Source organism: Somniosus microcephalus, chromosome 14, assembly GCF_052327205.1.
Source record: "Somniosus microcephalus isolate GS21.2 chromosome 14, FLI_Smic_1.0, whole genome shotgun sequence".
Taxonomy (NCBI): Eukaryota; Metazoa; Chordata; class Chondrichthyes; order Squaliformes; family Somniosidae; genus Somniosus; species Somniosus microcephalus.
This window is the reverse complement of record NC_141000.1, coordinates 21,353,489-21,369,445: the sequence shown is the minus strand read 5'-3', so window position 1 is coordinate 21,369,445 and position 15,957 is coordinate 21,353,489. Positions and strand designations below refer to the sequence as shown.

Sequence of the window (15,957 nt, the reverse complement as noted above, 5' to 3'; positions counted from 1 at the left end):
GCAAATATGGGGCAGCTTGCAGGAAGGAATTCAGAGGCCTTGCAAGACTGTAATAGAGATATCAGTGACTACCATCAGGACTCTAATATCAAGTAAGCATGCATAAGTAGAAGAAGAAGAAGAACTTGCATTTATATACAGGAAACTCTTTTTTTATCCGGCACCGACGGGACCGGCGTGTTGCCGGTTTATCAAAATTTCTGGATGACAGAGAGGGTTATCTACCGAGGCTATTTTTAACAAAGAAAAATAAAAAAATCAAGAAATGTGCAGTATACAGTAATTGGGTACTCACCTACAGAATGTTGTGTTAAATGGATGGTGGAAGATGCTTGATTAAGTACAGTACTGCCAGTTGAGGGTAATGCAATGCAATGACTACCAGCAGCGTGGGAGACACACAGTACCCCTGTAAAATGGTGGATCAGAAGAGACTACCGGCAGCGCGGGAGAGTCAGACTCCTGTTACAGGGGTATTGAGGTGTTCCGACTTCCGACAGCGCCAAGAAGCCGAGTAGTGGCAGTTTGGAGAACTACCCCCACTGACTAACTCGGCCACCACGGGAGACTCGGACTCGGCAACATTGCCGGTTATTGAGGTGTTGTTTTCGGAGCGAGAATTTTGCCGGTTAATAGAGAATTCCGGATATTTAGGTGCCGTTTAAACGAGAGTTTCCTGTAGCGCCTTTAATGTAGTAAAACGTCCCAAGGCGCTTCACAGGAGCGTAATCAAACAAAAATTGACACTGAGCCACGTAAGGAGATATTCGGACAGGTGACTAAAAGCTTGGTCAAAGAGGTAGGGTTTAAGGAGCATCTTAATAGGAGGAGGGAGAGGCGGAGAGGTTTAGGAAGAGAATTCCAGAGCTTGGGGCCTAGGCAGCTGAAGGCACGGCCGCCAGTGGTGGAGCGATGAAAATTGAGGATGTGCAAGAGGCCAGTATTGGAGGAGCTGCTTCTCAATTCACTGCCAGTCGCTTGCCAGCAAGGATCTCAGGACCAGTGCTGGGAGAAGCATCCCAGCCTGCCCCCACAGATGAAATTAGATTGGCTATTCCTGTTTGCAGTACAGATACAGGAATTCTCTACACCTGCCCCTTGTAGGGGATTGCTTAGGAGCAATACATGAAAAAGAACTTGGGTGCACTAGTTCACAAAGTGCATGGAGGCAACACAGTGGCATGCCGTGTTAAACATGTTACACATGTAATCTTACATTAATAAAAGGAAATGTTAAACACCTTAAAGTTTACAGCCAGCATTGTCTAATTATTATTTTTTTTAAAACCTGGGCAACAAAAGCAACACGTACAACCCAAAAATAGTAATTTTAGCTAAAATGTATGTTCAAAGCTCAGCATTCTGTCCTATTTGCAGAAAGGGGTGTGTGTAGGCATCAAGAGAAAAACATGTTGCTTAATACCCATGACATCTGTTCAGCTTTGGCTCCTGGCTGATGTGCTGCAGGGGATTCATATTCCCTTTCATCCTCTTTCGGGGAGCTGCCTTCCTGCAGCTGTTCTTGGCAGTCACGAGTGTGCGTCTTTCAATGCCAATATTATGCAGCATGGAACACGCTACAATTATTTTACGACCTAGCTCCTGCTGATATTGCAAGATACTACCAGACTAGTCCAAACATCGGCGGTGTCCTGGGAGGCCAAAAGTGTGCTCTGACATTGTTGTAGGTTTTTTCTTATATGGTCTAGAGGTTCCGCAGAGTATCAGCCATGTTTGATACAAAGATACATAGAAGATAGGAGCAGGAGTAGGCCATTCGGCCCCTCGAGCCTGCTCCGCCATTTAATGACATCATGGCTGATCATCCAAATTCAGTACCCTGTCCCTGCTTTCTCCCCATAGCCCTTGATCCCTTTAGCCTTAAGAAATATATCTAACTCCTTCTTGAATATATTTAATGAATTGGCCTCAACTGCCTTCTGTGGTAGAGAATTCCACAGGTTCACCACTCTCTGGGTGAAGAACTTCCTCCTCATCTCTGTCCTAAATGGCTTACCCCTTATCCTTAGACTGCGACCCCTGGTTCTGGACTCCTCCGCCATCGGGAACATCCTTCCTGCATCTAGTCTGTCCAGTCCTGTTAGAATTTTATAAGTTTCAATGAGATCCCCTCTCATTCTTCTAAACTCTAGCGAATATAAGCCTAATCGACCCAATCTCTCCTCATACGTCATTTCTGCCATCCCAGGTATCAGTCTGGTGAAACTTCGCTGCACTCTCTCCATGGCAAGAACATCCTTCCTCAGAAAAGGTGACCAAAACTGCACACAATACTCAAGGTATGGTCGCACCAAGGCCCTGTATAACTGCAGCAAGACATCCTTGCTCCTGTACTAGAATCCTCTCGCTATGAAGGCCAACATACCATTTGCCTTCTTAACCGCCTGCTGCACCTGCATGCTTACCTTCAGTGACTGGTGCACAAAGACACCCAAGTCTTGTTGCACTTCCCCTTTTCCCAATCTATTGCCGTTCAGATAATAATCTGCCTTCCTGTTTTTGCCACCAAAGTGGATAACCTCGCATTTATCCACATTATACTGCATTTGCCATGCATCTGCCCAATCACCCAACCTGTCCAAATCATCCTGTAGTTTCTCGGCATCCTCCTCACAGCACACATGCCCACCCAGCTTTGTGTTGTCTGCAAACTTGGAGATATTACATCTAGTTCCCTCGTCTAGATGATTTATATATATTGTGAATAGCTGGGGTCCTAGCACCGATCCCTGCGGTACCCCACTAGTCGCTGCCTGCCACTCGGAAAAGGACCCGTTTATTCCAACTCTTTGCTTCCTGTCTGCCAACCAGTTCTCTATCCAAGAGAGTACCTTACCCCCAATCCCGTGTGCTTTAACTTTGCATGTTAATCTCTTACGCGGGACCTTATCGAAAGCCTTCTGAAAGTCCAAATACACCACATCCACTGGTTCTCCCTTATCTATTCTACCAGTTACATCCTCAAAAAATTCCAGTAGATTAGTCAAGCATGATTTACCTTTTGTAAATCCATGTTGACTTTGACCAATCCTGTCACTGTTTTCCAAGTGCTCTGCTATTACATCTTTTATAATGGACTCTAGCATTTTCCCCACTACCGATGTCAGACTTACCGGTCTATAATTCCCGTTTTCTCTCTACCACCTTTTTTGAATAGTGGGGTTACATTAGCTATCCTCCAATCCATGGGAACTGTTCCAGAGTCTATAGAATTTTGGAAGATGATCAGCAATGCCTCTACTATTTCTAGGGCCACTTCCTTAAGTACCCTAGGATGTAGATTATCAGGCCCTGGGGATTTATCGGCCTTCAATCCCATCAATTTCCCTAACACCATTTCCCTACAAATACTGATTTCATTCAGTTCCTCCCTCTCATTAGACCCTGTGTTCCCTGGCATCTCTGGGAGGTTATTTGTGTCCTCCTTTGTGAAGACAGAACCAAAGTATGTATTTAATTGGTCTGCCATTTCTTTGTTCCCCATTATAAACTCCCATTGGAGCAGGTAAACGATGTTCCCCAAAATGTCAACCTTAGATTCTGTTTCCCTCAAGTTCTGTGCAGGAATGCCTGAAAATGAGCGTAAACTAGCATAATTTTTCGCCAGTGGTCACACACATCTGTACACTGAGAGAGCAATTGTTAAAATGGAGGACACTGCCTGCCTGACCAAACAGTATTGGTGATGTGAGAGTGATCGTCGATGGTTTGCCGACACCGTTCTGGTGATGTGAGAGTGATGATCAATAGTTTGCCGACACCGTACTGGTGATGTGAGTGTGATCATCGATTGTTTGCCGACACCGTACTGGTGATGTGAGAGTGATCATCGATGGTTTGCCTACACCGCTCTGGTGATGTGAGAGTGATCATCGATGGTTTGCCTACACCGCTCTGGTGATGTGGGTGTGATCATCTATTATTTACCGACACCGTTCTGGTGATGTGAGAGTGATCATCGATTGTTTGCCGACACCGTACTGGTGATGTGAGAGTGATCATCGATGGTTTGCCTACACCGCTCTGGTGATGTGGGTGTGATCATCTATTATTTACCGACACCGTTCTGGTGATGTGAGAGTGATCATCGATTGTTTGCCGACACCGTACTGGTGATATGAGAGTGATCACCAATGGTTTGCCGACACCGCTCTGGTGATGTGAGAGTGATCATCGATTGTTTGCCGACACTGTTCTGGTGATGTGAGAGTGATCATCGATTGTTTGCCGACACTGTTCTGGTGATGTGAGTGTGATTATCGATTGTTTGCCGACACCGTACTGGTGATGTGAGAGTGATCACCGATGGTTTGCCGACACCGCTCTGGTGATGTGAGAGTGATCATCGATTGTTTGCCGACACTGTTCTGGTGATGTGAGTGTGATCATCGATTGTTTGCCGACACCGTACTGGTGATGTGAGAGTGATCATCGATTGTTTGCCGACACCGTTCTGGTGATGTGAGAATGATCATCGATTGTTTGCCGACACCGCTCTGGTGATGTGAGAGTGATCATCGATTGTTTGCCGACACTGTTCTGGTGATGTGAGAGTGATCATCGATTGTTTGCCGACACCGCTCTGGTGATGTGAGAGTGATCATCGATTGTTTGCCGACACCGCTCTGGTGATGTGAGAGTGATCATCGATTGTTTGCCGACACCGTACTGGTGATGTGAGAGTGATCATCGATTGTTTGCCAACACCGTACTGGTGATGTGAGAGTGATCATCGATTGTTTGCCGACACCGTTCTGGTGATGTGAGAGTGATCATCGATTGTTTGCCGACACTGTTCTGGTGATGTGAGAGTGATCATCGATTGTTTGCCGACACCGTTCTGGTGATGTGAGAGTGATCATCGATTGTTTGCCGACACCGTTCTGGTGATGTGAGAGTGATCATCGATTGTTTGCCGACACCGTACTGGTGATGTGAGTGTGATCATCGATTGTTTGCCTACACCTTCCCGCAATATCCCCATATCTCTTAATTCCCTTAGCTCCCAAAAATTTATCGACCTCTGTCTTGAATATACTCAACGACCGAGCATCCACAGCTCTCTAGGGTAGAGAATTCCAAAGATTCTCCTCATCTCTGTCATAAATGGCCGACCCCTTATTCTGTGACTGTGACCACATGTTCTAGATTTCCCAGCCAGGGGAAACATCTTCTCAGCATTAACTGTCAAGCCCCTTAAGAATTTTATATATTTCAATTAGATCACCTCTCATTCTTCTAAACTTTAGGGAATATAGGCCTAGTCTACTCAATCTCTCCTCATAGGGCAATCCCCTCATCCCAGAAACCAGTGTTGTGAACCTTCGTTGCACTCCCTCTGAGGCAAGTATGTCTTTCCTTAGGTAAGGAGACCAGAACTGTACACAGAGCTCCAGGTGTGGCCTCACCAATGCCCTGTATAACTGTAGTAAGACTTCTTTACTCTTATACTCTATCCCTTTTTAACAAAAGCCAACATACCATTTACTTTCCTAATTGCTTGCTGTACCTGCATGTTAACTTTCTGTGATTCGTGTACAAGGACACCCAGGTCCCTCTTAATGCAAACATTTCCCAGTCTCTCACCATTCAAAAAATATTCTGCTTTTATGTTTTTGCTACCAAAGTGGATAAATTCACACTTCCCCACATTGTCTTCCATTTGCCATGTTCTTGCCCACTCAGTCAACCTGTCTATACAGTATCTCTCTGCAGCCTTTTTGCATCCTCCTCACATCTTACTTTCCCACCTAACTTTGTATCATCAGCAAACATGGATACGTTACACTCAATCCCTTCATCTAAGCTATTAATATAGATTGCAAATAGCTGAGGCCCAAGCACTGATCCTTGCGGTACCTCCTGCCAACCCGAAAAAGTCCCGTTTATTCCTACTCTCTGTTTTCTGTCCATTAACCAATCCTCAATCCATGCTAATATATTACCCCCAATCCCATGAGTCCTAATTTTATGTAATAACCTCTTGTGTGGCACCTTATCGAATGCTTTTTAAAAATCCAAATACACCACATCCACTGGTTCCCCCTTAGCCATCCCACTAGTTACATCTTCAAAAAACTCTAACAGATTTGTTAAACACGATTTCCCTTTCATAAAACCATGTTGACTCTGCCTAGTCATATTACGATTTTCTAAGTGCCCTGTTACCACGTCCCTAATAATAGATTCTAGCATTTTGCCTACTACTGATGTCAGGCTAGCTGGCCTATAGTTCCCTGTTTATTCTCTTCCTCCTTTCTTAAATAGTGGGGTTATGTTTGCTACCTTCCAATCCTTGGGAACTGTTCTAGAATCTAGGGAATTCTGGAAGATTAATACCAGCGCATCCACTATCTCTGCAGCTACCTCTTTTAAAACCCTAGGATACAGATCATCAGGTCCAGGGGATTTGTCACCACGTAGTCCCATTAATTTCTCCAGTACTATGGGGGAGAAATTGGGTTGCTTTGCGCCTCCTGTTAGCACCCTAAGAGGACGTTAATGGGGCACAAAGCAACTAGCGCCCGGGTGCAGCGCCGCCCACACGTTCCACGAAATTCAGCGGGAGGTTAGCGGCGGCGCTAACCGGTAGCACCCCGCGTTGCTGCGCTGCCGGCGATGACATCATCACCATGCGCAGCGTCCCGCTCGCACCCCGGCCGCGATCTTCGGGAGCGCCCCGACTTACCGCCGGACGCGATGTCCGACGGGGTCAGGGGGGGCTTACCTGCGGCCGGGGAGGCACAATTTAAAGGCGAGGTGCGAGGTGGCCATTTTTGTTGCTGGCCGCCTGCCAGCACCTGCCTGCACTCCCGTCCCTGGCCTCCTGAACCCCCCCACCCCCCCCCCCGTGGAATGCCGGCTGTGCTCCAAGAGCCCGGCACTTCTCTTGAGTGCCGGGCTCTTTTGCTGCCACTCCCGATCCCCAGGGGCCCAGCTGGGCCCCGGGTCGCGCTACGCAAGACCCCTCCCCTTTAAGAAGGGGAGGAAGGCCTGCAGTACCATGGCGTGATGTGCCGCAGTTCCTGGAATTGCGGCACGTAGCGCTGCAATATTGACTTGCAGCACCCCCAGAGGGATGCTGGGTGCTTCCAGTAGCGCCCCGCTTCCCTCTTGGGGCACAACCACTCAAGTCCCGGCGTGGGTGCGCGAATTTTTCTGGAGCACTAAAAGTAGTGCCCCGGCGACGTTAGTACTGGGGTGCTACTCAATTTTTAGCCCTACGTCTTTACTTATACTAATTTCTTTAAGTTCCTCATTCTCTCTAGATCCTTGGTTCCCCATTATTTTCAGAATGTTTTTTGTGTCTTCCACCCTGAGGACCACAAGGTATCAGTCCAAAGGAGATATTAGTCCAATCTTATGGCATTGCTCCACCCACTATTTTAGTGGAGAGTAAATCCATTTAAAATGCAGGTTAACATACAGAGGAGTATCATATGAATGTCTTATGTAGTTGTCTGCTAATAGCACCAGCAGCAGGTTCTTATATGAATGACTGACCTATTCTTGGACTGACAGCTGAGAAGTCAATCATTCTTTAATAGATTGGATCTCCCTAAATGAGAGATACGTGTTTCAGAAGTATATGAAGGGAAGGGATCTATCAGCGACTCGCACAGACAACGATTTGAATGGAAGATTTCGCACTTCTGTGCTTCCCATGCAATTTTGTGGCACCTCTCAAGGTACTGAGAAATCCCAGCTGTGATTTCCCATCCGTTAATTTTAATGGACACAAAAATCACAAGCTGGTTGTACAAAGTTCTTAATACGTCTCCCAGCATTTGCTGGGAATGCTGAAGAAGAAATTCTTCCCTTAAGTTACATATGCCGTCTGAGCTGGAATGTCATAATTTTAGTGTGTGGGGTTACAGGGTCTGAGCTGTAACTGAATCGTTACAGTGTGTGGGGTAACAGGGTCTGAGCTGTAACTGAATCGTTACAGTGTGTGGGGTAACAGGGTCTGAGCTGTAACTGAATCGTTACAGTGTGTGGGGTAACAGGGTCTGAGCTGTAACTGAATCGTTACAGTGTGTGGGGTAACAGGGTCTGAGCTGTAACTGAATCGTTACAGTGTGTGGGGTTACAGGGTCTGAGCTGTAACTGAATCGTTACAGTGTGTGGGGTAACAGGGTCTGAGCTGTAACTGAATCGTTACAGTGTGTGGGGTAACAGGGTCTGAGCTGTAACTGAATCGTTACAGTGTGTGGGGTAACAGGGTCTGAGCTGTAACTGAATCGTTACAGTGTGTGGGGTAACAGGGTCTGAGCTGTAACTGAATCGTTACAGTGTGTGGGGTAACACGGTCTGAGCTGTAACTGAATCGTTACAGTGTGTGGGGTAACAGGGTCTGAGCTGTAACTGAATCGTTACATTGTGTGGGGTAACAGGGTCTGAGCTGGAACTGAATCGTTACAGTGTGTGTGGTAACACGGTCTGAGCTGTAACTGAATCGTTACAGTGTGTGGGGTAACACGGTCTGAGCTGTAACTGAATCGTTACAGTGTGTGGGGTAACAGGGTCTGAGCTGTAACTGAATCGTTACAGTGTGTGGGGTAACAGGGTCTGAGCTGTAACTGAATCGTTACAGTGTGTGGGGTAACACGGTCTGAGCTGTAACTGAATCGTTACAGTGTGTGGGGTAACAGGGTCTGAGCTGTAACTGAATCGTTACAGTGTGTGGGGGAACACGGTCTGAGCTGTAACTGAATCGTTACAGTGTGTGGGGTAACACGGTCTGAGCTGTAACTGAATTGTTACAGTGTGTGGGGTAACAGGGTCTGAGCTGTAACTGAATCGTTACAGTGTGTGGGGTAACACGGTCTGAGCTGTAACTGAATCGTTACAGTGTGTGGGGTAACAGGGTCTGAGCTGTAACTGAATCGTTACAGTGTGTGGGGTAACAGGGTCTGAGCTGTAACTGAATCGTTACAGTGTGTGGGGTAACAGGGTCTGAGCTGTAACTGAATCGTTACAGTGTGTGGGGTTACAGGGTCTGAGCTGTAACTGAATCATTACAGTGTGTGGGGTTACAGGGTCTGAGCTGTAACTGAATCGTTACAGTGTGTGGGGTTACAGGGTCTGAGCTGTAACTGAATCGTTACAGTGTGTGGGGTAACACGGTCTGAGCTGTAACTGAATCGTTACAGTGTGTGGGGTAACAGGGTCTGATCTGTAACTGAATTGTTACAGTGTGTGGGGTAACAGGGTCTGAGCTGTAACTGAATCATTACAGTGTGTGGGGTAACAGGGTCTGAGCTGTAACTGAATCGTTACAGTGTGTGGGGTTACAGGGTCTGAGCTGTAACTGAATTGTTACAGTGTGTGGGGTAACACGGTCTGATCTGTAACTGAATCGTTACAGTGTGTGGGGTAACAGGGTCTGAGCTGTAACTGAATCGTTACAGTGTGTGGGGTAACAGGGTCTGAGCTGTAACTGAATTGTTACAGTGTGTGGGGTAACAGGGTCTGAGCTGTAACTGAATCGTTACAGTGTGTGGTAACACGGTCTGAGCTGTAACTGAATCGTTACAGTGTGTGGGGTAACACGGTCTGAGCTGTAACTGAATCATTACAGTGTGTGGGGTAACAGAGTCTGAGCTGTAACTGAATCGTTACAGTGTGTGGGGTAACAGGGTCTGAGCTGTAACTGAATCGTTACAGTGTGTGGGGTAACAGGGTCTGAGCTGTAACTGAATCGTTACAGTGTGTGGGGTAACAGGGTCTGAGCTGTAACTGAATCGTTACAGTGTGTGGGGTTACACGGTCTGAGCTGTAACTGAATCGTTACAGTGTGTGGGGTAACAGGGTCTGAGCTGTAACTGAATCGTTACAGTGTGTGGGGTAACAGGGTCTGAGCTGTAACTGAATCGTTACAGTGTGTGGGGTAACACGGTCTGAGCTGTAACTGAATCGTTACAGTGTGTGGGGTAACAGGGTCTGAGCTGTAACTGAATCGTTACAGTGTGTGGGGTAACACGGTCTGAGCTGTAACTGAATCGTTACAGTGTGTGGGGTAACAGGGTCTGAGCTGTAACTGAATCGTTACAGTGTGTGGGGTAACACGGTCTGAGCTGTAACTGAATCGTTACAGTGTGTGGGGTAACAGGGTCTGAGCTGTAACTGAATCGTTACAGTGTGTGGGGTAACAGGGTCTGAGCTGTAACTGAATCGTTACAGTGTGTGGGGTAACAGGGTCTGAGCTGTAACTGAATCGTTACAGTGTGTGGGGTAACAGGGTCTGAGCTGTAACTGAATCATTACAGTGTGTGGGGTAACAGGGTCTGAGCTGTAACTGAATCGTTACAGTGTGTGGGGTAACACGGTCTGAGCTGTAACTGAATCGTTACAGTGTGTGGGGTAACAGGGTCTGAGCTGTAACTGAATCGTTACAGTGTGTGGGGTAACAGGGTCTGAGCTGTAACTGAATCGTTACAGTGTGTGGGGTAACAGGGTCTGAGCTGTAACTGAATCGTTACAGTGTGTGGGGTAACACGGTCTGAGCTGTAACTGAATCGTTACAGTGTGTGGGGTAACAGGGTCTGAGCTGTAACTGAATCGTTACAGTGTGTGGGGTAACACGGTCTGAGCTGTAACTGAATCGTTACAGTGTGTGGGGTAACACGGTCTGAGCTGTAACTGAATCGTTACAGTGTGTGGGGTAACACGGTCTGAGCTGTAACTGAATCGTTACAGTGTGTGGGGTAACACGGTCTGAGCTGTAACTGAATCGTTACAGTGTGTGGGGTAACAGGGTCTGAGCTGTAACTGAATCGTTACAGTGTGTGGGGTAACAGGGTCTGAGCTGTAACTGAATCGTTACAGTGTGTGGGGTAACACGGTCTGAGCTGTAACTGAATCGTTACAGTGTGTGGGGTAACAGGGTCTGAGCTGTAACTGAATCGTTACAGTGTGTGGAGTAACAGGGTCTGAGCTGTAACTGAATTGTTACAGTGTGTGGGGTAACAGGGTCTGAGCTGTAACTGAATCATTACAGTGTGTGGGGTAACAGGGTCTGAGCTGTAACTGAATTGTTACAGTGTGTGGGGTAACACGGTCTGAGCTGTAACTGAATCGTTACAGTGTGTGGGGTAACAGGGTCTGAGCTGTAACTGAATCGTTACAGTGTGTGGGGTAACAGGGTCTGAGCTGTAACTGAATCATTACAGTGTGTGGGGTAACAGGGTCTGAGCTGTAACTGAATCGTTACAGTGTGTGGGGTAACAGGGTCTGAGCTGTAACTGAATCGTTACAGTGTGTGGGGTAACAGGGTCTGAGCTGTAACTGAATCGTTACAGTGTGTGGGGTAACAGAGTCTGAGCTGTAACTGAATCGTTACAGTGTGTGGGGTAACAGGGTCTGAGCTGTAACTGAATCGTTACAGTGTGTGGGGTAACAGGGTCTGAGCTGTAACTGAATCGTTACAGTGTGTGGGGTAACAGGGTCTGAGCTGTAACTGAATCGTTACAGTGTGTGGGGTTACAGGGTCTGAGCTGTAACTGAATCGTTACAGTGTGTGGGGTAACACAATCTGAGCTGTAACTGAATCATTACAGTGTGTGGGGTAACAGGGTCTGAGCTGTAACTGAATCGTTACAGTGTGTGGGGTAACAGGGTCTGAGCTGTAACTGAATCGTTACAGTGTGTGGGGTAACAGGGTCTGAGCTGTAACTGAATCGTTACAGTGTGTGGGGTAACAGGGTCTGAGCTGTAACTGAATCGTTACAGTGTGTGGGGTAACACGGTCTGAGCTGTAACTGAATCATTACAGTGTGTGGGGTAACAGGGTCTGAGCTGTAACTGAATCATTACAGTGTGTGGGGTAACAGGGTCTGAGCTGTAACTGAATCGTTACAGTGTGTGGGGTAACAGGGTCTGAGCTGTAACTGAATCGTTACAGTGTGTGGGGTAACAGGGTCTGAGCTGTAACTGAATCGTTACAGTGTGTGGGGTAACAGGGTCTGAGCTGTAACTGAATCGTTACAATGTGTGGGGTTACAGGGTCTGAGCTGTAACTGAATTGTTACAGTGTGTGGGGTAACAGGGTCTGAGCTGTAACTGAATCGTTACAGTGTGTGGGGTAACAGGGTCTGAGCTGTAACTGAATCGTTACAGTGTGTGGGGTAACACGGTCTGAGCTGTAACTGAATCGTTACAATGTGTGGGGTAACAGGGTCTGAGCTGTAACTGAATCGTTACAGTGTGTGGGGTAACAGGGTCTGAGCTGTAACTGAATCGTTACAGTGTGTGGGGTAACAGGGTCTGAGCTGTAACTGAATTGTTACAGTGTGTGGGGTAACAGGGTCTGAGCTGTAACTGAATCGTTACAGTGTGTGGGGTAACAGGGTCTGAGCTGTAACTGAATCGTTACAGTGTGTGGGGTTACAGGGTCTGAGCTGTAACTGAATTGTTACAGTGTGTGGGGTAACAGGGTCTGAGCTGTAACTGAATCGTTACAGTGTGTGGGGTAACAGGGTCTGAGCTGTAACTGAATCGTTACAGTGTGTGGGGTTACAGGGTCTGAGCTGTAACTGAATCGTTACAGTGTGTGGGGTTACAGGGTCTGAGCTGTAACTGAATCGTTACAGTGTGTGGGGTTACAGGGTCTGAGCTGTAACTGAATCGTTACAGTGTGTGGGGTAACAGGGTCTGAGCTGTAACTGAATCGTTACAATGTGTGGGGTTACAGGGTCTGAGCTGTAACTGAATTGTTACAGTGTGTGGGGTAACACGGTCTGAGCTGTAACTGAATCGTTACATTGTGTGGGGTAACACGGTCTGAGCTGTAACTGAATCGTTACAGTGTGTGGGGTAACACGGTCTGAGCTGTAACTGAATCGTTACAATGTGTGGGGTAACACGGTCTGAGCTGTAACTGAATCGTTACAGTGTGTGGGGTAACAGGGTCTGAGCTGTAACTGAATTGTTACAGTGTGTGGGGTAACAGGGTCTGAGCTGTAACTGAATCGTTACAGTGTGTGGGGTAACAGGGTCTGAGCTGTAACTGAATCATTACAGTGTGTGGGGTAACAGGGTCTGAGCTGTAACTGAATCATTACAGTGTGTGGGGTAACAGGGTCTGAGCTGTAACTGAATCGTTACAGTGTGTGGGGTAACAGGGTCTGAGCTGTAACTGAATCGTTACAGTGTGTGGGGTAACACGGTCTGAGCTGTAACTGAATCGTTACAGTGTGTGGGGTAACACGGTCTGAGCTGTAACTGAATCGTTACAGTGTGTGGGGTAACAGGGTCTGAGCTGTAACTGAATCGTTACAGTGTGTGGGGTAACACGGTCTGAGCTGTAACTGAATCGTTACAGTGTGTGGGGTAACAGGGTCTGAGCTGTAACTGAATCGTTACAGTGTGTGGGGTAACAGGGTCTGAGCTGTAACTGAATCGTTACAGTGTGTGGGGTAACACGGTCTGAGCTGTAACTGAATCATTACAGTGTGTGGGGTAACAGGGTCTGAGCTGTAACTGAATCATTACAGTGTGTGGGGTAACAGGGTCTGAGCTGTAACTGAATCGTTACAGTGTGTGGGGTAACAGGGTCTGAGCTGTAACTGAATCGTTACAGTGTGTGGGGTAACACGGTCTGAGCTGTAACTGAATCGTTACAGTGTGTGGGGTAACAGGGTCTGAGCTGTAACTGAATCGTTACAGTGTGTGGGGTAACAGGGTCTGAGCTGTAACTGAATCGTTACAGTGTGTGGGGTAACACGGTCTGAGCTGTAACTGAATCGTTACAGTGTGTGGGGTAACACGGTCTGAGCTGTAACTGAATCGTTACAGTGTGTGGGGTAACACGGTCTGAGCTGTAACTGAATCGTTACAGTGTGTGGGGTAACACGGTCTGAGCTGTAACTGAATCGTTACAGTGTGTGGTGTAACACAATCTGAGCTGTAACTGAATCATTACAGTGTGTGGGGTAACAGGGTCTGAGCTGTAACTGAATCGTTACAGTGTGTGGGGTAACAGTCTGAGCTGTAACTGAATCGTTACAGTGTGTGGGGTGACAGGGTCTGAGCTGTAACTGAATCGTTACAGTGTGTGGGGTAACACGGTCTGAGCTGTAACTGAATCGTTACAGTGTGTGGGGTAACACGGTCTGAGCTGTAACTGAATCGTTACAGTGTGTGGGGTAACACGGTCTGATATCAAGGGTCTGGCAGGGAGTGCTGGCATGGTGGGGTGACCTGATTAGGGGTCATGTGGGTTGCTAGCTGTAGACTCTCAGTGATCGTGTTACAATAACGCAGTGAGGTGCTAAAGTGAGAGAAGCCCCTGAGACTTGCAGCTCCACCTCTTTTCACAAATTAACAGCAGGTCTAAGTAGATGGAAACATCTCCCTCTTTGCATTGTTCCTATGATGAGGAAAAAGCATCAACTGTTTTGGTGCAACACTCTTCAACAAGCACACTCCTGATATTAACAATCAGTCAGCATGCCCTTAACTAGCATTTTTTATCCTGGCTGCTTTTTGTTATTTCATCCCACAGTACAACACATTGCATCTTTCACATGAAGAATCCTACACCATGCCGAAAATATAGGCCATAGTATTTTGCAAATACATGTGTGTGTATGTTTATATATTTTTTATATCTATGGTGAAAACCATCTTTATACATTCCCCTGCAAAATTTAAATAATTTAAAACCTAGAAATGATTGTTTGTTGATGTCAGCAGATGAATGTTAACAATGACTGTTCTCAACTTCAGCAGAGGCATTAACCCATTCAAAAGAAATGCCTGCATTAAAAAAACAGACAGAGGACTGCCGTGCTAACACGTTAAGCCTTTGCCCGCTGAGGTCACTAATGGCAATTTCTGGGCTTAAGTGAAATTTTGAGTTGGGAAGAAAGTCTTAGGTTAAAATGTGCTGCTGATATGGGAATTTAAAATAATACACATCACTTAGGTAAATGAGCATTTAAAAAATAGAGTTCAGAAGAAGTTAGAGAAGAACATTGATTGGTGTTAAGGTTAAGGACAGCACTGTAAGCTACAGAGTAAGGACTGGCAGAGAGCAAGGCTAAGGCTTGAGATGTCGTCCAGTACCTTTCTACTCCATGGGGTGATTTGGCAACATTCAGTGGGGGAGGATGAGCGAGTGCTGTGAAACTACAAACAACACAAAACATGGCAATGAAATATTAGAACCACAATAAACACAAATATCTTATCAAATATGAAAAACAAAATAAGAATATCTGAAAGAACTCAATACAATCACAAATCCACGAGAAACAATTCAGATAGATCAACAAGAAAAACTCCCATTGATTTTGAAGCTGTTTCAAACGTCTATGACTCCGAAACAATTTGTATTACACAGCACATGCTGAAATAATCAATATTTTAATGATTAAGTTATTGAATTGTGCAAAATTTACATTTTTTTTGAGCCGTACATTATAGATCACACAGTACTAATAACCACATACATTGAGGTTTTATGTGTACATTAGACAGCACTGAACAATAATAGGATTAGGGTCATCCCGTGGCTGAAGACTTAGGTTGAATTGAGTTGGATTAGGTTGGGGAGGGAAGGGAAGAACAGTTTATTTGACACTCATGCATTCCACTGATGCATTCGACAAACTGCGATTCCCACACCACACCACCCTCCCCCTCACCCCCGTATACTTGGTTCACTCTGGGTTAAAATGCTAACTAGTGGGTCGTGACCCAAAATGTTACACTGATTTTAAAATTGTATGAGTCTAGATGAAAATCCAATGAAAGAAATTTAAGTTGGCAGTTATTACTGTGTTGATAATGTGTATTGTATGTGTGAAACCTGCAGAACTGTGGGAAGAGAAGATGCCCCACAGGCTAGAGGTACAGGTCAAAATGAAACCCAAACTTAGGCAGCTATGCCTGTCTAATCAGTCCATTGTAATTTTTTGCGAAGTATGTATTAAT

The 15,957-nt window shown here is 46.2% G+C and overlaps 1 protein-coding gene across 2 annotated transcripts in view; it reads right to left on the bottom strand.

The window, feature by feature from the left end:
* The window catches only part of nhsa (Nance-Horan syndrome a (congenital cataracts and dental anomalies)), a 487,741-nt gene that overhangs the window by 47,130 nt on the left and 424,654 nt on the right, over positions 1-15,957 (bottom strand). For both annotated transcript variants that reach the window (XM_086006318.1, XM_086006319.1), the window contains exon 4: positions 15,088-15,150. In XM_086006318.1, the coding sequence (XP_085862444.1) occupies positions 15,088-15,150 (63 nt within the window). The remainder of the gene's footprint in view (positions 1-15,087; positions 15,151-15,957) is intronic.